Raw genomic sequence first — 19961 nt, 5'->3', positions numbered from 1 at the left:
TGTCCTTTGAAATGTTTTACATTTTTGACTAAAAACAAAATCAATGTGATTTTCAAACTAAGATTAAAGCCATATTAGCTCATTTAAATGGATAAAACGAGACCTTTTTAGTAATAAAAACTTTTGTATTCAGCTTTATTCACAAAATGTCTTATCACAAGGTATTAACAACAAAAACATGCTAAATAAACAAAAGTTATTTGAACAAAATACATAATATGAATGTAATAGGCATGATTTGTAGTATTTTTTTTTTTTTTTTTTAGTAGTGGTCATACATAAGTTATTGAAAAGACATCAAACTATTTACATGAGTAACAAAGTCCATGACACTAGGAGATGCTGATTTGATAGGTGTTTGCCAGCTGGAAACCTCAGCCAGAGATTTTTCCCGATTGTCAGAACATCACTTCTCACTGAACTCGTTGGCAAGGTCATCCAGGGCTTCGTTGAAACCTAAATCAAACACAAAATATTAGTATGTTATTATATTTGTGCACGGTGAATTTACATGTTCTCTGTAAAATAATAATAGACTCATTATGTTTTGACTTGTGATCGCTAGAAGTTTAATGTATTTATGTGTATATATAAAATTCTATAATGCACTGTCATAATTTTGTTTTGCTAAGAAGGATGAGCAAACTCACTGCTGTCTGCTCCAATGTTGTTTTCTGCATTGCTGCTTCCTCCTGCACTGATGGCTCCTCCAGTGCTGTTTTCCTCTGGTTTTTCTGCTGAAAGGAGGCCACCAAATATTCCACCTCCTGCCTTTTCCTTTGGTTTCTTGTCCTTCTCCTCGTTACTTGGGAAAAGACCTCCCATGCCCCCAGTCTTATCGTTTTCCTGTTTCTTTCCAGTTATTGTTTCCTTCACCTTTTTTTTAGCTGCAGCAGCTAGGAGAATTTAACAGGTACATAATTTAAAGATAATTCATGATCATTTTTTGTAGTCCAGTTTCACACACCACAGCTCCCATCAGATTGTGGCAAAAAAAAAAAAAATTTTTTTATTTTTTTTTTTAATGTCTAAAAATAAAAAGAGGCTTGGATAGTTTTACTTGCATACAAAGGCCCATTCTAGCTTCATACCTTATAAGGAGTGGCATGACTACTGGACTGACTGCATTCTTAAGAAATATTTCATCTAGCTTTTTAATAGAGAACAAACACTGCTAGCTTATGATTCAAAATATAAACAAAAAAAAAAAGTGAAACAAATGCATTAAATTTCATGTTCACTGAAACACTGAGTTTGTTAAAAAGTGGGAAAACAACTTGCCAAGACTGCAAGAAAGTTCACTTTTTATGTGATTATTTATCTTAAGTACCACGTTCACACTGTCAGTTTTTACTGGACTGACTGCATTCTTAAGAAATATTTCATCTAGCTTTTTAATAGAGAACAAACACTGCTAGCTTATGATTCAAAATATAAACTAAAAAAAGTTAAACAAATGCATTATATTTCATGTTCACTGAAACACTGAGTTTGTTAAAAAGTGGGAAAACAACTTGCCAAGACTGCAAGAAAGTTCACTTTTTATCTGATTATTTAACTTAAGTACCACGTTCACACTGTCAGTTTTTTGGGATTGACAGCCGCATTTAGTAACAGGTGTGAGTCTCGAAATGTCCTGTTCACACAGCAACTTAGAGTAAAGTATCAAAAACTGTATGAACGTGCAGCGAGAGTCAAGCCCGTATTCTCCTACTAGTAACCATAACGACAGTGACCAACATAATTAAAGATGGCGACGTCCATAAAACTGAAAAGTCTCATCACTTTTGACATGACAAAAGACCAACTGAACCGCGGGTTTATCCATTCAAACTTCATTAACCAACAGCAGCATGTAAACACACGTTAGCCGGAGTCTTTAACCGTTGCACTCGCGTGTCACGTCCTTTGCGACGTCTCGCGCATGACACGCATTTGAATTTGGAAAAAGAAACAAAACTGACGGAGCCGTTCCGGTGGAGAACAGTGACTGGATTTAACCTACAGTCTATGGATTTAACACCTTAAGATGATGCACAGCTCATATCTCTGTCGCTGTAAGTTACCGAAAGCGAAACCACACACAAAACACCGGCTCTCTCGCACTGTATGACGTGACAGACAACTAGTTGTCCAGTGCGGTTCCGTTCACACGAATACGAATACGGTTCCGTTCGTACAGCGCGAATATTTCGAGAACGCGGTTGTGAGTCCTGAATATATGTGGGTGTGAGTTCGGTTATAAAAAGCGGTTGTCACACCCGTAAATAACCGTACTGTGTGTGAACGTAACCGTATTAAGTACTCAAATACAGGACTGACAACCGTATTCTGCTGCTGTGTGAACGTGGCCTATATGTTAATGATTTAATTAAATGATTTAACGTTAGTTAAATGAGTCATGGCATCATATTTCTATAACATGTCCAGAGAGTTTGTTTAACTAAAAAGGACAACAAGTTAGAAATAAATTAATTAAAAGTTGATGTCTTCTGTTTTGTTTTGTTTTTAACTGGCTGAAATCTGTTATTTTTCGTATCGAGATACTATTATATTTTTTATTAATGTTTTGAATTTGTTTTGATTTTTATATTTTTCGTTTTAGTATTTTTTAAAACATGTCTATATAATTTTTTATTTATTTTGGTTTTAGTTCTTTTAGTAAGTCAAGTTAAATTGAAATGACAAATGACTAGCTGAAATAAAATGATTTAATATATATATATAACGTTATACATTTTATTTTACTTCAGTTAACATGTTTTTTGTTTTAGTTATTTGATTTAACTATAATAACCCTGGCTGAAAGTTAGATTATATGATTATTAGTACTTGAGCCAATATTTTTAGGTAAAATAATTAACAAATAAGATAACTGTTTTTATTTAAATCTCAGAAAAAAAAAACTCTCTAGTTAATCTATTGTTTTGTGCCCTTCAATTTTGAAAATTATATATAACAAAGTGTCTCATAAAATGGTGACGCACAAAACTTCACAAAAATAGCTTGAAAGTTTCTTAAAGCTTCTCACTCAGAAGGAACTCACCTGCTTTATCCACTGCCTGGTCGACAAATGAATCTGCTGCTTTATTACCCATAAATCCCTTAAGGAAAGACGACATGTTTCTAGAGTCTGCTGTTGTTGTTTATGTTGTTGATGCAAGAGCGTGTGTATGTGTCAGTGTTCTGAAGCCAAAGATGCATGAGGTTTTATTAGGCTGCTGCGCCATGAAAGTATGTCAGGGATGTGTGTGCCTATTGGCTACTGCAGCTTGGGTGGAGTAGAAAGACGTCAGCAGAGAGAACAGGAAGCTTGCTTGACTGGTTTACCTGGTTTCCTGTCTCATCACCTGTCAGGGTTTCAGCAGAATCATCATTTGTATAGTCGTTTAACAATGCAATTAAATGTATTTATTTTCAGTATTATTTACCATATTTTACTTTATTTTTAGTTTAGTTATTTAGTTTTATTTTATAAGTCAGGTGAAATAGAGAAAGTTTGGGAGGTTTATACAGGGTTGATGGTCTTGCCTTGTCTTAATTTTGTTATGGCCGTTTCTTTGTTTTTGTTTTGTTGTAGAAGACTTTCCTCTGAGCCAGAGGGGAAACTATGGGCTGATAGACTTCTCTGTCTCCTCCCATAGCTGGAATGTGGAAAAAGCTGAATGACTCATTTCAAACTCGGATAACACACGCAGACCATGAAAACTTCATCAACACTGACATTCTGTCAGAGGCGCAGTGCTTCTCAGTAGTATTATAATGGCCTTGGCCATATGGGATGTTAGCTGTATGTCATGAAGTCTTTGTTTGTTTGTTGATGAGATACATATTTAATTTGATGTGCGGGTGCGCCGGGAACAGGGAGGGGAAGAGCAGGAGGGGTGTTCTGATCTGAGAAGGGTGTGTGTGTGTGTTGATGCTTTTAAATTCATTTTCGTAGTTTCACTGGATTTAAGGGTGGAGCTGAATGTACTGTATTTATGATATGGAATAAAACAAACCCATATTTAATACACAAATACTTTTCAATGTTACTAATTTGCTACTTTATATTACAAATATTGTGCAAACTAGACGGGTTTGCTTTCTTAGCACTATGGTCTTTTTTATGTTTTTATATTATTAGCAATATTCTTTTTTTTAAAAGGATGAAAATGAGAATAGATTTATTTTTCACAAAACTGAATTTATTACAGATGGAGTATTCAAAAAATCAGCCATTTTCAGACTTCATTGGGAACAGTAAGTCAAGTAAATGAGAATGCCCAAATGAAAAAAAGTACACTTCTATAATGTACGTAAAGTGCTCTATTTTCGCACACTAATTTTGTACTTAAAATACTAAAAATTCTTCTTTAGTACTACTTAAGATAATCTTAAGAACATCTAAGTGTACTCAACTGTGCTATTTTGAGACACCAGTATGAACTAAAACTTTTAATATACTATTTCTGTATTTAAAAAATGTATTTAGTTACCACTTGTAGTACACTATGGGTTCAAATGATATCTAAATACATTTTTTAAATACAGAGATAGTATATTAAAAGCACATTTTAGTTCATATTTCATGTCTCATGTCTCAAAATAGCACAGTTGAGTACACTTAGATGTTCTTAAGATTATCTTAAGAAGTACTAAAGAATATTTAGTATATTAAGTACAAAATTAGTGTGCGAAAATAAAGCACTTTAAGTACATTATAGAAGTGTATTTTTTTTCACCTGGGTGATCAGTTAAAGTGTAGTCGTAAGTCAGCATACATTGCTTCAACAAGCCAATTATGCAACCTAGCAACTGCTTTCTGACATCATTTGCAGATTTTGTGAGTTGTTTATAATAAGTTCGCAAACTACATATTAGAGCATTACTAAAGCCCTCCCTGTCACGCTATATAACCACACTTTAAGATAATACTGAAACAGATTTAATCAGCCAGCTTTACGCTTTACAAGCCAGCCATCAATTGCCCTCTGTTTGTTTTTTTTCTTTCCTTTTTTAGGGGTGGATTTGGTCTGGCCATCTGTGATTCTGTCTTTTTCTGCTAACATTATCTCAGATACAACATTGAGAGTGTATTTGGACTGGAATGTTTTCCTTTCCTGACATTGACTGTATGAAATCATCATCCATCGAACCTCATTATGTTGGGTGAGGAAAACTGGTATAGGTATCAGTTTCAGGGCAGGTAGGAATGATATACTTTGTCTATATAAAAATCTCCAAATCACAAGCACATGCATGTAATATTTGCACAAATGTGGTAATGACACGCACTGCACAGTATACGTGAAAATTGCATAGCTAGATAAAGGAGTTGTTACATGAGCATTTTATTCTTGTGAATAGTACTTCTGTAGGTCTACGTGAAGGAAAGTGACAGCTTGTTCATGAGGAGAAAGCGAGAGAGAGGAGTGGGTGTCTTTGTTTTCTGTGATGTTATTTAGTGTCCATCAGAGGTTTAGCATGATAATATTCAAGCATGGTCAGCAACTAATGAACTCTCTCCTCTGAAGCAAGAAGCAGAGGATCACATGGGCGTTCAGTGCGACATCAGCCTGAAATAAAAAAAGACGGTTATGTGGGTATGGTAGACTGTGCAGATGACTCTTCATTATTTGTAAAATATGACTTTTTAAACAACTGGTAAACTCACTACACATGAAACAGAGGTACGTTTTATACAAAGCCTGTTTGTGTCCTCCTCTGCACTTCTGACCTGAAGCATATGTGCTATTTTGTAACAGTAAAACCTGTGTGATAAGATTGTAAACTATGTAAACTGCTGAAAGTGACAGGACACTGAATTTGGTTCAGTGTTTGAAGGAAGAAAATTGGTCAGACCTCTGCCAGCATTGTTTGCAATTATGTAAATATGCTGACCTAAATTCGGAGTTGCTTTCCAAAGGAATTGCTTTGATTTAAAAAGCTGTGTATATGTGTGTATTTCAGTCATAACCTTATCTCAGAATGTATTTAATCAAGACAAAAATTAAAAAAAATAATGACTCTAAATGACTAAACAAAACTAAATGACATGCACACAGCTTTTTAAATGCCTATGCTTCTAAGAAAGTTTATTCTACATATATCATTTAAAATGACCAGTTAAACTGCAAAAAATATTTTTTTCATCTGTACATGACAAGCAAAATTTCCGAGTTTTCATTTTTGTTGCTGTTTTAAGCATACAACTAACTAAATTAGATCAATATATTGTTAGATTTATGCTATCAAGTAAAAAAGGACAATTATTACAGATTAAGAAAATCCCATCTCAAAAAAAAAAAAAAACATCTCCCAGCTCACCTCACCTACTGTCCAGCGTCTGTAGGCTGCTCTACAGCTCCCTCCTGCTTCGACAGCTCCACCTGGAGGCAGAAAGACAACAACACATCTCTGATGTGAATAGCTCTTATTTGATTTCACCTCGTCAAAACAGGAAAAGAAAAGAAAAAACACTTCTATACTTTTTCAGTTGTGAAATACATCTGTTTTACTGCTATTGCTCTCTGGAAGATGTCAGATTCATGTTCATGTTTGTTGATGAACAGCGACGGATAATGGTTGCATGGCTATGGTTCTTCATGAGCTGTTTGGATATTGGAACTCTAATGAAAGAAACTGGGATGCGTTTTAAAAATGCAGAGCAATATTTGGAAAGCAGAAATGAGTTATTTATGAAGAACATCACTCTTGCTGAGCAGTGAGTCAAATGCTTCACTGATTGCTGCAGGCCTGCTCTCCTAAACTTCGAGAACAGTAACGTTATATGAAAATGTATAATTTGATGTATTCAAATGGAGAGATTTAAGTTTTTAATGGTAATGGTTTTGTGATAAATGTGATCATTCAGCATGCTTTTATTGCATGCGAGTTTCTGAAAGCACCTCATTATTCTCCAGCTCATCCTGTCCATGATTGGGTAAAAAAGAAAAACATGAGCATCATATCAAAACGACCAACTTTATGACTGAACTGTGCATTAAGCAATTTAAGTCTTTTGCATTTGTACTGCACCTAAAGATATCAATGCAAGCTTTATAATTTTACACTTTTTTGTTTTAATCCAATATTCATTTGACCAATTATTGGCCACATGCATATGAAATCCTCACCGGTTTGACCAGGCCAGTGGATGCGACCACAGTCTCCAGGCTCTCCACTGCCTTTTCTGACACCTGATTGGCTCCAGCCACGGCACTCTCACTCACAATATTCGCCTGCTCAGTTGTTTTCTGGGCAACTAGGACAGATGAAAAAGCGTCCTTGCATTTTGATTTGAGATTTTCCATGGATTAAGAAAATGACATGTTGTTTAGTTTTGATCTGTTAATATTAATTATTTTACCTGTGTTTACACTCGTCACAACGCCTTCCTTTGTCTTTGTGCCTGTCAAAAAAAAAAAAAGTTGTGTATTGTGAACTTGAAGGAATAACATCGCTGATGAAATTAGTTCACCCAAAAATGAAAATTCCGTCATCATTTACTCACCCTTATGTTGTTCCAAACCTGTATGATTTTTTTCCATACAATGAAATGTCCAAAAAAATATATTTTTTGAAATCTCTTCTTTTGTGTTCTGCAGAAGAAAGCAGTTCATACAGGTTTGGATTGAGAATGATGTAAAGAATCCCTATCCCTGTAAGCTTTCAGACATGTACTCTTGTGAACAAATGCTTTTCCCACAAAATTGTACCTAATTTCATCTTATTTTTAGACAGATATCCGTGGCTCCTGTTATGTCCTGAGATCCATACACTTTGCAAAGTCTCGTCTGGCAACGCAACTTAAGGTCCAGCTATCTCCAATACCCAAGAGACTCTACCAAAATCATGGCAAGTAAAAATGCCTCTGATCTACAGTCAGTGATTGGTACCACTAAGTGCTATTAAGCTTTACAGATCGAGACACGTTCTTTCTACTGAGACAGTGGAAACAGTGGAAAAAACCCACTTCTGCCTCTGAAAGGGCCCTGGCGTCTCTAGCACTGAATCTCAGATGCACGAATGGCCCATAGAACAAGCATAAGCTCTGTTCCTTCCCAGAACCTTTGGGCCCACAGCAATGTGTCTGTGAAAGTTGCTCCTCCTTCCCAACATGCGCTCACACTGCACAACAAATACACCCCTCAAAAGAGACGTGACATTGTCCTTGTTGTTCTGGACAAAGAGCTGATTTACTATCAAGACATGCACATTCTTCAAGGCTTAGCCTCTGCATCTTGCGACACAATCTCAAGCCTGGAATCGTATATATTATTAATGTTGTAATCAATAAGGATTGAGAATTTTATCAACGCCCAACCCCTGCTGCAATATGATGTCACTTCCACAGCATCTCTGATTACATGACGAAGCATAAAACGTCTCTACGGCTGTAGCTTGCTGCCAAGATTAGGAGGAGGAGACTCTGATATACTAAATATAGTTGTGCATAGATTTTAGAGGAAGATATTAGATGTTTCTTTGTGAATCATGTAACACAAATATCCCACAGCACATTTTCACATAATAATGCTAGCAAGATCTATATTTGAAAATCATACTAATACAGACACAATTTAAAGCTTTTATTCTATACATTAGTCTGAATTACATCACCTCCCGCTCTGCTCCAATCCCACTGCTCTTAATTTCTGATCCATATGACACTTAATGGAATTAAGTCCTAAAAAGAATTAATCTGGATTGTGCTCACACAGTTCTGTGATGAAATTGGTGTTACATAATGCAACAGAAATTAAAGTGACAGTCATGTGATTTCAGCCTGATCTATAGCAGGGGTCCAAAAGTCTGATTTCTGAACTTTAGTGCTGTTTAACTTAAAGGGTTAGTTCACCCAAAAATGAAAATTCTGTCATTTATTACTCACTCATATCTCGTTCCACATCCGTAAGACCTTCGTTCATCTCTGGAACACAAGTTAAGATCTTTTTGATGAAGTCTGAGAGGTTTCTGTCTCTCCATAAAGATCCAATACTCCAAGGTCCAGAAAGGTAGGGAAAAGACACCATTAAATTACTCCATGTGGCTCCAGTGGCTTAAACTAAATTTTATGAAGCGACATGAGTGCTTTGCTTGTGAGTGCTCGACATGAGGGTGAATAATAAATGACAGAATTTTTGGGAGAACTATCCCTATAAATGAAAGCATCATCAACTCCACTAGTCTGTCAGACCTGATGATCATGTTCTCCAGCTTGATTTGAGAACATCTTGAGCTTTAATGGAAAAATATCTAACCATCTGAACAAAGAGTCACACAATCAATGTCACAAATTAACTATAATAAAAGTGCAGATTCTCAAATATTTCTTTGTTTTCACATTTTAAAAAACCCTAAAACTTTATTTCCTAGTTTAAATTAGATTTTGAATCACAGATTTTCAATGTGGTCTCAGAACTTTCCCCACTAAATAATATTTATTATTAACTCTTTCCCCACCAGCATTTTTTTTTTTTTTTAAGTTGCCACCACTGCCCGTGTTTTTGATAATTTTCACAAAAATATTTTGTTGTATGAATATCTGAACATGCTTTATCTGAACATGAACATGTTTTTTTATCAACATTTGAATGTGGATAAGTTTCATAAAAAAAGCAAAAGTTTGAAAAAAAAAAGCTGAAAAATTTCGTAAAAAAAAAAGACTAAAACATGCATACGCAATGCTTTTATTGCTCGTTTCTGCTCCTTTTTTGCTTGTGTTTTGATCCAGAGATTCAGTACTCTTTCTGAAGATGCATAATAGTGCCCCCTACTGTATAACAGTGAAAACATGGAAATCTGGAAAATTCTGTTAAAGCGGAACTCAGTAAGATTTGCGAAGCTCCCCCTACAGGTTCCTTCAGTGAATCACACTGTCATAAATATTCCAAACGCAGCTCTGGACTACAACGACTACAACTCTCACCAGCGCAGTAGTTTTGCAAATACAGTACAAGAAATCTTGATGGAGGTGGGTAATTTTTGAAATTGTCTTATAAAGTCATAATATATACATTGTATATGTATTGTATTATTGTAAATATATATATAAAAATATATATTTTTTAATTACCGTAAAGCATTTTGTCACTCTTGCGTGAACGTGAACATGAGGCGAGATTGTTTCGGGTCGGTGCAGCTCAACTTGCAAGTGCTGTTTTTTGGCGTAGACATGCCAGAGGGGGTTAGTGCACGCCTCAAACACACCACTATAAGTCAATTAACCATCGTAAGGACTTAGAAAACTATTTATGAAGGTAAAAAAAGTTACTTAGTTCTGTTTTAATGGCGGGGAAGCGTTGTCTCATAAATGGTGGAAAATTCTGTCAATGGCAGGGAAAGAGTTAAAGATAGGTTTGAGAATCAGTATATTTTTAAATTTTTTGTATGTAACAGATGTCTATGTGTACAGAGTAGCAAGTCCTAGGGTGGCAAGAAAGGTGTGTACTGTATGTGTTGATGGTTTGTCACAGTTCAGTGCAAAGTGACCTTGCTTTTCTTTGAGAGGCTTGAGATTTCTTTGATTAAAGTAGATTGAAAATCGTCTGTGTGGTCTAGAGGAAAGCTTTTACCTCCAGCTGCAATGCACAAACATACACACACACACACACATGCATACATGCACACACACACACACACACACACACACACACACGCACGCACACACACTCCTCCTGTCCAGCAGTCCATGTAATAGCAATCACATTGTGCTTTGTTCATAACACTGAAAACAGAATGACAGGTTCCTGTCACTGGTGTATACACACTGAGAGCCATTATGAATCATAAAAGATTGTGTATTGACCCAGACAGACCCTGGTCTCTGAAGTGGACCGGAAGGGAATAGGATTATAGTGCTGTGTGCTCCTGTGACCATAGCAGCACAACCAGGAAGAAATGATGTATTACACACAATGTTTCTGTCAAGTAATTTACAAGATGCAGTTTTTTTTACAGTAACATTGTACTGTACTGTGTAATCTTACCAATATTACATGTTAATATAATTTAGTACTATAGTATAGCAGTAACAATGTAAAAGCAAGACGATCCACATATTTAGGCCTTCTTGTGACATTAAAATAAACTATGACTGTATCTTGTAGTTTACAGTACATAATCCGTTTAACATGCAATATAAATAGATTTCAGTTAGGCTTTTCTCTTCATAATGTGTCTATCACTCACAGCTCACTGATTGATTGCATCCTCAAGGGTTATTGAAAACAGAAAGTGTTTCCTTTCTTCTTCTTCAGTCTATCTTTATCTCTTTCTATCTCTCTCTTTGTTCCCCACCCATTCTTGAGAGTATACATGGAGGGCTACTGCTCTGGACAGAGTAAAAACCACAGTACTAGTAACCATGTAAGTTGTTTATCAATCTTGTTTACAGCTGAGTCTAGGCAGATGAATTTGTGATCTGATAAGAGACAACAGGCAGGTGGACAGAGCTGGTTTGTTATTGAACGCTTGCTGTTGTTCACTTACTGTAGTGACGGAGCACAGCAGTCACATGTGTAATGGGCTCATGCCCCAAATTTATTTTCATTGCCCTGGTTTTCATTTTCAGGACTCTTGCCAGCATGCATTGTAAGCAAAAAAAAAAAAAAAAAAGATGATGATGATGATAAAATGTATGTATTGTTTAACAAAGCAGGGCAAACTCAACAATTATTTTATTTCAATATTTTTTATATAAATATATTTTTTATTTTCAATTTCAAAATATTTGACTTTCTGTATACATTTAATTGACTATATTATATTATACTGTATATTACAATATAATTTATATTACAAATAAAATATATTTTTTAAATCTTTAAATATGCTTTTGTAATTTTGCAATTGGTTTGTAAATTTGTAATTGGTAATATTTTTAAATATGAAAATTTCACCCAATACCATGTAAAACAGCTGGGCCTCTACACTTTAGAAGAAAAAAGTAAGGAATATTATAATAAATATATTTTTAGACAGTACAAGAAGCCTTTTCTGACTGTGATCTAATTCTCTGACTTTTCTCCCCTCAGTTGAATTTGTACTTACCTACATACATGACCCCCTCTTTGGTTTTGGCAGCTGCCTCCTCCACCCCAGCCTTGGTTTTCTCAGCGGCGGCCACCACTCCCTCCTTAGCCATGGAGAATCCCTTCTTCAGTGCATCCATTCTGGAGCTCAGACCTGGGCTTTATGTCCTTTAACTGGAACTGTCTCTCTTCTTATAACCGATGGATGGAGCTGTGTGTGCTCTGACTACAAGTGTGGTAAGCGTGTTTGCCAGAGTGTGTGCGAGTGTGTGTGCAGCTCCTTTGAGAATGGGATGGGCACTCAGAGCTCAGACAGATTGGGACACCCTTAACAAGAAGAGTAGTCAAGCGGAGGGGGAGAAGGCACGAGGAGAGAGAGAGATAGAGGGTATAATAACAAGTGGGTGAGAGGAATGCCGAGAAGTGGAATCCACAAGCAGAAAGCTTTTTCAGTTTGGCCTGTTTTCTCCAGCCACCCATAATAAATGAGATTCACATACTGGAAGATTAAATTGTTAATGCTCAATCCAGCATCAGCGCACAGCTTCATAAAACTATTAAACAACCTCTTCCCTTAATCCTGCCACAGCACAAACTTACACGCCACCCAAAACCAGTGTCTGTCACACACCATCTACCATCTACAGTGTAATTTTAGTATTATTTAAATGCTAAAATATTATTTTTAAACTATTATTATATATTAATATTTTGAATGTGAATTTATTTTTATATTTCCAGTTTTCATTACTTTATGTGCTTCTAAAATTTGTATTCTTTTTTTTCTATATTTATGTTTTTAAAGTTATAATATATATTATTATTATTATTTATTTATTTCAGCTTTATTTCAATTAACACAATAACAACACTGATTCCTAGTCTATTAGAAGTCATAATTAAATTGAATTGATCATTAATAGATTACATTTCTTCAAATGAATGTATTCATGAATGGATGTAAAAATAAATAAGCACCTCCACAAGGTTTCTTCCTCATCTTTAATCATCTTGAGGGGTTTTCATTGCCAATTTCACTTGGCTTTGGATTTAAATAAATGTGTATTTTTTAAAGTGCTATGCAAATTGAATAAAAGAAATTGAATAGGCTGTAAAAAAACATAATTTATTACAATTGGATGCAAATTTTAATATCAAACTGCGCAGACTGCACTGACGTCCGCGTATGACAATACTCCTCCTTGAAGCTCACAGAACCTGTCACATTCATCAAATAATAATGTCAATCTGACGTGAGTGTATGAATGTATGTTTGCTCTAATCTAATATGGATCCTCTTAGTGTGGATCATATCTTTAAAGCTGATGGGAAGCTGTGGTATGGGCTGCAGGATATACAACAGTGAAATTAAAGTACCTCATAACCATAATTATATTGTTATGATGCTTGCAGTATATGAAAGAAAAAAACCTCAATGGACAGTCTTTCTCTTTCTATGTTATACAAGCCATTCTATAAATAGCAAAAGCTGTATCTTGATAAGAGCTTAATAAAATCACACTGGGGTACAGTACAGAAGGAAATTTGGTTTTTCGTTGGCTAATCCAACATGAACTAGGGAAATGATGTGTAGTCTTTTAAATATTTATCAAGTTAAATCTCTCAGTGGGCTGGTGCGGGATTCAAGCATGTTAGTCTGATGCATTATGATGTTAAAAATCAATGAAATCACTTGATGTAAGCAGTTTTCTTACCTGTATTTATACAGGAAGTTTGGGCAGAATATATTGATGAGATTGTCCGTTTTTTCAAATAACCAATCAACTTAGATGGGACATTCTCATTCTAGATTCTATATACTGTAAAATGTGCAAGCATGCAGTAGCTCCTTTAAGGAGCTATTTGTACCTGATCTAAGCCTTAAAAATGTATTTGGTTGGTGGAATGTAAGGTAGTCAGCTTGAGTGAGGTATATTAAATAACGTTACTTTTTCATCCAGACAGGAATTTGTGCACACTGTGTAAGAAATGTACCTTATACACCCCTAAAATGTTCATACTGTACCTTAAGGGTACATATTACTTCTCTTAGGTACTAATAAAAACCTTTTAGGAGTAGATGAGATGCTAAGTTGTCCCTTAAAGGGTATTGCCCCACTGACAAGTTGTTGTATCCCTAAAGCCTGGAACACACCAAGCCGACGCAGACGAACTAGTGGCGACGAAAGCAGACTGCGGGGTTTGGGTCCAAAGTTGCCCTGATACACTATACCGACGGTCGACACCCGATGGCCAAGTAGCACGTCCGTTCTGCGCCTGCGTAAGAAGAAATGCCTTTCCGAACCAGCGGGTGGCAGTAGCTGAACAGCCAATCAGATGGCCTGATGGACTGACGAGCTCCAACGCCAATTTAACATGTCCAATCGGCTGAAAAAAATACGATGAGGACCAACTTCAGCCGACGGTGCGGAACACACTGAGAAAACGTAGTCGGCCGACGAACAAAAACTGCCCGACGGCCGACCGTTGGCTTTGTGTGTTCCGGGCCTAAAAGTACAAAAAAATTTGTTGTATTTTGATGGTGGTTCATCTGGTTATTAATGCCTCTCTACATTCACACAAGAGCTCTGGTGTTTAATTGGATTGTCTTACTTTAATTCCTGGCATGAGTAGAGAGTTGATACGAATGTCTCAGCAGTTCATAAGTATAAATGCAATGGTTCTGTCATCATTCATTCTGACATAAATGCAGTAACTCATTCTCTCAGCTATGCCTGAAAGATACAAAACTGCTCCTGATATTCTGCTCCGTTGCAGATGGATCTCTGAGCAGAATCAGTGTCTGCCACCAGTAGTCACATGAGCTTGTTATCGACCTCTGTGATATAGCGCTCCTCAGGCTAACTAGATGACCACTGCTGTATGTCTAAATATAACGCCTTGCATTTCTCAGGACAATGAGAGAATGTAATCTAATACTGGCTGCTCAGAACTCAGCGCTATCGGGTCAATATGCATCCATCACGTGGCAAAAATCGAGGCCCTGGTAGAACAGCATGATCAGTACCGAACTAATCACCAACATGATGACAGAACAGTGTGAAATATCTCATCCATACTCTCCCGAATCCTTTTTGAAGCCATATCTAGAGCATATTCATCAATCTTTTGCAAAACAAAATTTTCTCTCATTTGATCTCAGCACTAATTTAATAGAATTCACCAGTGGACAAAAAGGCCTTTTATGCTGAAAAGCAGGAGTGTAATGCTGCAAATTATAACTACATGAAAACTGAACAAAATGTTGGATTTACTTGTTTCCTTCAGCAAAAATAAGTCTGCATCTTACAGCATTTACAGTCAATATGAAACCATTCAAATGGTTAATTTGTTTCATTATGAAGGTCAGCTGTGTTATTTGCTCTTTGTCACATTTTCTGTTTATAGACATATTTCTGCTTATGTCTGTCAGATGTCTTTTAAGTCTCTTTATATCTCTTGTTCAGTCTCCTGCCTGTAACAGAAGTCTTTGTGGTTGACCAAACTGATCATCTGACTGTGGTTAATGTAAGAGTGTGATGAAGCAACTGGCGTCCTAATGTGCCTAGGTTCAGAGCAGCCATGTACTTAAAAGCTGCTTTGAGGAATGAAAAATCCCATCTGAGATCATACCACACCCCTGCTGTGTAGAAAGGGTGAGGCTTTCACCAAAAGTAGTTTTTATTGCAGCTACAACATGGTGTGACAGGCAGACCTTTGATGGCACTTAAAAACAATGACAGTGTTTTCCTAGAGATCTCTATGGTGACATTCCCATGTTTTTAAAGCTTTGATTTAGGACTAAAGGCTAATTTCATTAATTCAGTGGATTTTGGATTCAAAAAAACACAAAAAAACTATTAACTATTAAACTATTAAATTATTATAATATATTATATACACACTATATTCCCAAAAGTATTGGGACACCCCTCCAAATCACTGAATTCAGGTGTTCCAATCACTTCCATGGCCACAGGTGTATAAAATCAAGCACCTAGGCATGCAGACTGCTTCTACAAACATTTGTGAAAGAATGGGTCGCTCTCAGGAGTTCAGTGAATTCAAGTGTGGTACCGTGATTAGTTGCCACCTGTGCAATAAGTCCATTCGTGAAAGTTCCTCACCACTAAATATTCCACGGTCAACTGTTAGTGGTATCATAACAAAGTGGAAGCAATTGGGAACAACAGCAACTCAGCCACGAAGTGGTAGGCCACGTACAATCACAGAGTGGGGTCAGCGCAGGCTGAGGTGCACAGTGCGCAGAAGTCGCCAACTTTCTGCAGTCAATAGCTACAGACCTCCAAACTTTGTGTGGCCTTCAGATTAGCTCAAGAACAGTGTGTAGAGAGCTTAATGGAATGGGTTTCCATGGCCGAGCAGCTGCATCCAAGCCTTACATCACCAAGTACAATGCAAAGCGTCGGATAGAGTGGTGTAAAGCACACCGCCACTGGACTCTAGAGCAGTGGAGACGTGTTCTCTGGAGTGACGAATCACGCTTCTCTGTCTGGCAATCTGATAGACGAGTCTGGGTTTTGCGGTTGCAAGGAGAACGGCACTTGCCTGACGGCATTGTGTCAAATGTAAAGTTTGGTGGAGGGGGGATTATGGTGTGGGGTTGTTTTTCAGGTGTTGGGCTTGGCCCCTTAGTTCCAGTGAAAGGAACTCTTAATGCTTCAGCATACCAAGACATTTTGGACAATTTCATGCTCCCAACTTTGTGGGAACAGTTTGGGGATGGCCCCTTCTTGTTCCAACATGACTGCGCACCAGTGCACAAAGCAAGGTCCATAAAGACATGGATGAGCGAGTTTGGTGTGGAGGAACTTGACTGGCCTGCACAGAGTCCTGACCTCCACCCGACAGAACACCTTTGGGATGAATTAGAGCGGAGACTGTGAGCCAGGCCTTCTCGCCAACATCACTGCCTGACCTAACAAATACGCTTCTAGAAGAATGGTCAAAAATTCCCATAAACACACTCCTAAACCTTATGGAAAGCCTTCCCAGAAGAGTTAAGACTGTTATAGCTGCAAAGGGTGGGCCAACTCCATATTAAACCCTACGGATTAAAAATGGGATGTCATTAAAGTTCATGTGCACGTAAAGTCAGACGTCCCAAAACTTTTAGCAATATAGTGTAGATAGATTTGTTTCATTTTATAGACATATAAATACATTTGTAAGTGCCTATAAGTAAATAAGAATTAAGAGATACAGAGCAAGTAGCAATTGAAAAGAAAATGTATTGTTATAGTTGCATTGTATTTAAAGCTTTATTTAAAAACCTTACAGTTTAACATTTCTCTCTCTCTCACGCACACACAATGCCTGCACAGGGCCTTTTAGTGACTTTGAAAATCCATTGCAACAGCTTGTGTTGCCTAGCAACAAAAAGTTTTTTCCCTCATTGAATCTGGGTCTAAAGAATTAGTTCAAAGGTGACAACTGTGAGAAGACACTTTTTCTCTACATGTCTAAGAAGCTCTTTAAGTGCTACCAAATTTGCACAATAGTGCTAAATGACACATACGTTGAAAACAGTCACAAGTCTCGCTCAAATACCTGTGTATGTTATTGGCAACTGTACCAACAACAGCAGCCGCGGCACAGGTCTCTTGAGTACATCTGTACCATCAGCCATTCCTCAACAAATTGGCACAACATATTCTGTACGTTATAGCCCACGTCTCTCTCTGACCACAGCTTGGGATAATTTCTAAAATACCATGCCATAAGTAATAAATGACTAACACTTGCAAATGTACATTATTGGTAGTAATAGCTGGTCAAACTGTGAGTCAGCATTGAAATCTGTAATATCAACACAATTTTTAATATAAAAATACCTGATTCCTCATCCATTAGCAATAATTCCATTACAGCATTGTCTCTGCTAACCAATTTCATAATCATTATACACTAGCCAACCATTCAAAAGTTTGGGCTTGGTAAGATTTTCAACAGTAATGTTGTGAAATATTATTAGAATTTAAAATAACTGCTTTTTATTTTAAAATATTTTAAAATGTAATTTATTTATGTGAAGGCAAATCTGAACTTTCAGCAGCCATTAAGCCAGTCTTCAGTGTCACATGATCCTTCAGAAATCCTTCTAATATACTAATTCAGTGCTAAAATACATTTCTTATTATTATCAATGTTGAAAACAGTTGTGCTGATAAATATATTTGTGGAAACCATGATACATTTTTTGTTCAGTTATACATAAATTTGCGCCTATGGCTCTCGTAGTCTTTAATCAAAATAGCTTCCCCTGTTGACCTCTTTACTGGCTCGAGGGTGGGACGAACTGTCACTAACGAGATTGCAGCAAACCACAATGATCCAATCAATTCCCATTGAAAAAAATCGAGTCCCGTCCTACATTTTTTTCCTGCTCGAGAAACTGTTGCACATATTAGGCCTACCAGAGAGAGGGAGTTGGACGTCATTGGCTCTGCATTGAGCACCACTTGTACAATAGGGAAGAAAAGACGATAGCAACTTCCTTTTCGTGTCGACTTTAAGTATTCTAGGCTAGTCATTAAATATTCTTTTGGTTAGCTCTACAGCTCACCTGAATTTGTTCTAGATGATCAGGTGCATTTTGGAAGGCACCTAGTAAGGTAGTACAGTCTGAAAATGCATTCACAACACTAAGGCAAGTTCACTTTTGCTTTACAGCACTGACATCTACTGGTGACTCTAAGTAAGCGTGCTGCATGTACGTGTGTCCTGTTTATGTGCGTCACCTTAATGATTGTACTGCCCTCCAGACAGCTCAGAATTGATTGCAGGTTTTTTGCCACTTATCTTGCTAACATGTTAGAGCTTCATAGTTTACTGAAGAAAAACTCTGCATAAAAGTCTTTCTTCACAATGAGCTCTAAACAAAACGTTGTATCGTTTTTGTACAAAACCACTAAAACATCTGTTCCTGTATGTATGATAAAGCAGAGAAACTATACTGTTTCAACTAAAACACTGACTCATCCTTTGACTAAACCGTAAACCTCATAAAACTCTTGTTTCCTCACATACTGCTGCCAGAGGAGGGCCTCCCAACTCAATATTTCTTAAAGGGATAGTTCACCCAAAAATGAGAATTATATCATCATTCACTCACATTGTTCCAAACCTTTATGACTTTCTTTGAAGAATGTATTGGTTGTTTCCATGCAATTTCCAAAGAATGAGGACTGATGCGTTAAAAATTATAAATGTTGTTTATACATGATTCTTTTATTAATAGAAAGTTCAAATGAACAGAATTTATTTGAAATAGAATTTTTGCAACAATGTCTTTACTGTCACTTTTGATCAATTTAATGCATACTTGCTGGATAAAAGAATTCATTCCTTTAAAAAAAAAAAAATAAGGTGTGTATATGGCACATGAGTTGAATGGATTACATTTATGATGCTTTTGCATCTTTTTGGAAGCTTGAAAGCTCCATGAAAAAACATTCAAACTATTTCCTTGCATATTTGACAGAAAATCAAACAGGTTTGGAACAAGAACAATATGATAGTGAGTAAATGATGACAGATTTTTCATTTTTCTATCCCTTCAAGCTCTTTGTAACTGAATAAAATATAGATAGACAGGACATTATTTTTATATAAAAACCATTGCTTTTTATCTTCCCATTATTCACTTAAATTCAGCTTTAACATCTCTTTCCTGAGCTACTATTGAGTGGAGGCATGAACAGCAAGAGGTGATAAGAGCACAACAATTCTGGTGACCAGCCAAGAGAAATGGCCTGCTTTCTCACTCATACAGTCAAGTGTGTGTGTCCAGCACCTCTGAGCATGTAAAGCCTGAGAGCTGACGGGCCTCATTGTTCCAGGCTCAGCGACCTTTCCACGGGGAGTAAGCTGAATGTGGGTGGGGGGTTCATTTCCGAGGATTGTTGGAGGTCTTTGAAA

The 19961-nt window shown here is 36.7% G+C and overlaps 2 protein-coding genes and 1 long non-coding RNA gene across 4 annotated transcripts; 1 reads left to right on the top strand and 2 right to left on the bottom strand.

Annotated features, from left to right (window-relative positions):
• Positions 1-118: 118 nt before the first annotated feature.
• On the bottom strand, positions 119-3206 carry zgc:193505 (uncharacterized protein LOC559113 homolog). The gene is made up of 3 exons (XM_048204728.1): positions 3047-3206; positions 651-896; positions 119-456 (listed from the first exon to the last, which is right to left on the bottom strand). Exons 1-3 carry the CDS (start codon positions 3120-3122, stop codon positions 407-409), a joined length of 372 nt encoding a protein of 123 aa, XP_048060685.1. The 5' UTR covers positions 3123-3206; the 3' UTR covers positions 119-406.
• On the top strand, positions 1944-7865 carry LOC125276832. Its single transcript, XR_007186765.1, has 3 exons — positions 1944-2057; positions 7593-7648; positions 7725-7865. It is a non-coding gene; the product is annotated as an uncharacterized LOC125276832 (long non-coding RNA).
• Positions 5313-12348, bottom strand: sncga (synuclein, gamma a). Of its 2 annotated transcripts, none has more exons than XM_048204730.1 (5): positions 12040-12348; positions 7355-7396; positions 7122-7249; positions 6318-6374; positions 5313-5561 (listed from the first exon to the last, which is right to left on the bottom strand). In XM_048204730.1, the coding sequence occupies exons 1-4, from the start codon at positions 12158-12160 to the stop codon at positions 6318-6320; spliced, it is 348 nt and encodes a 115-aa protein (XP_048060687.1). In that variant the 5' UTR covers positions 12161-12348; the 3' UTR covers positions 5313-5561. The 2 variants fall into 2 exon arrangements, with proteins under 2 accessions (XP_048060687.1, XP_048060686.1); XM_048204729.1 differs by having other exon boundaries at positions 6313-6374; positions 12040-12344.
• Between the last annotated feature and the right edge of the window lie 7613 nt (positions 12349-19961).

The sequence above is a fragment of the Megalobrama amblycephala genome, linkage group LG10 (assembly GCF_018812025.1).
Source record: "Megalobrama amblycephala isolate DHTTF-2021 linkage group LG10, ASM1881202v1, whole genome shotgun sequence".
In the NCBI taxonomy this organism is placed as follows: Eukaryota; Metazoa; Chordata; class Actinopteri; order Cypriniformes; family Xenocyprididae; genus Megalobrama; species Megalobrama amblycephala.
This window is presented reverse-complemented; position numbering and strand designations above follow the sequence as displayed.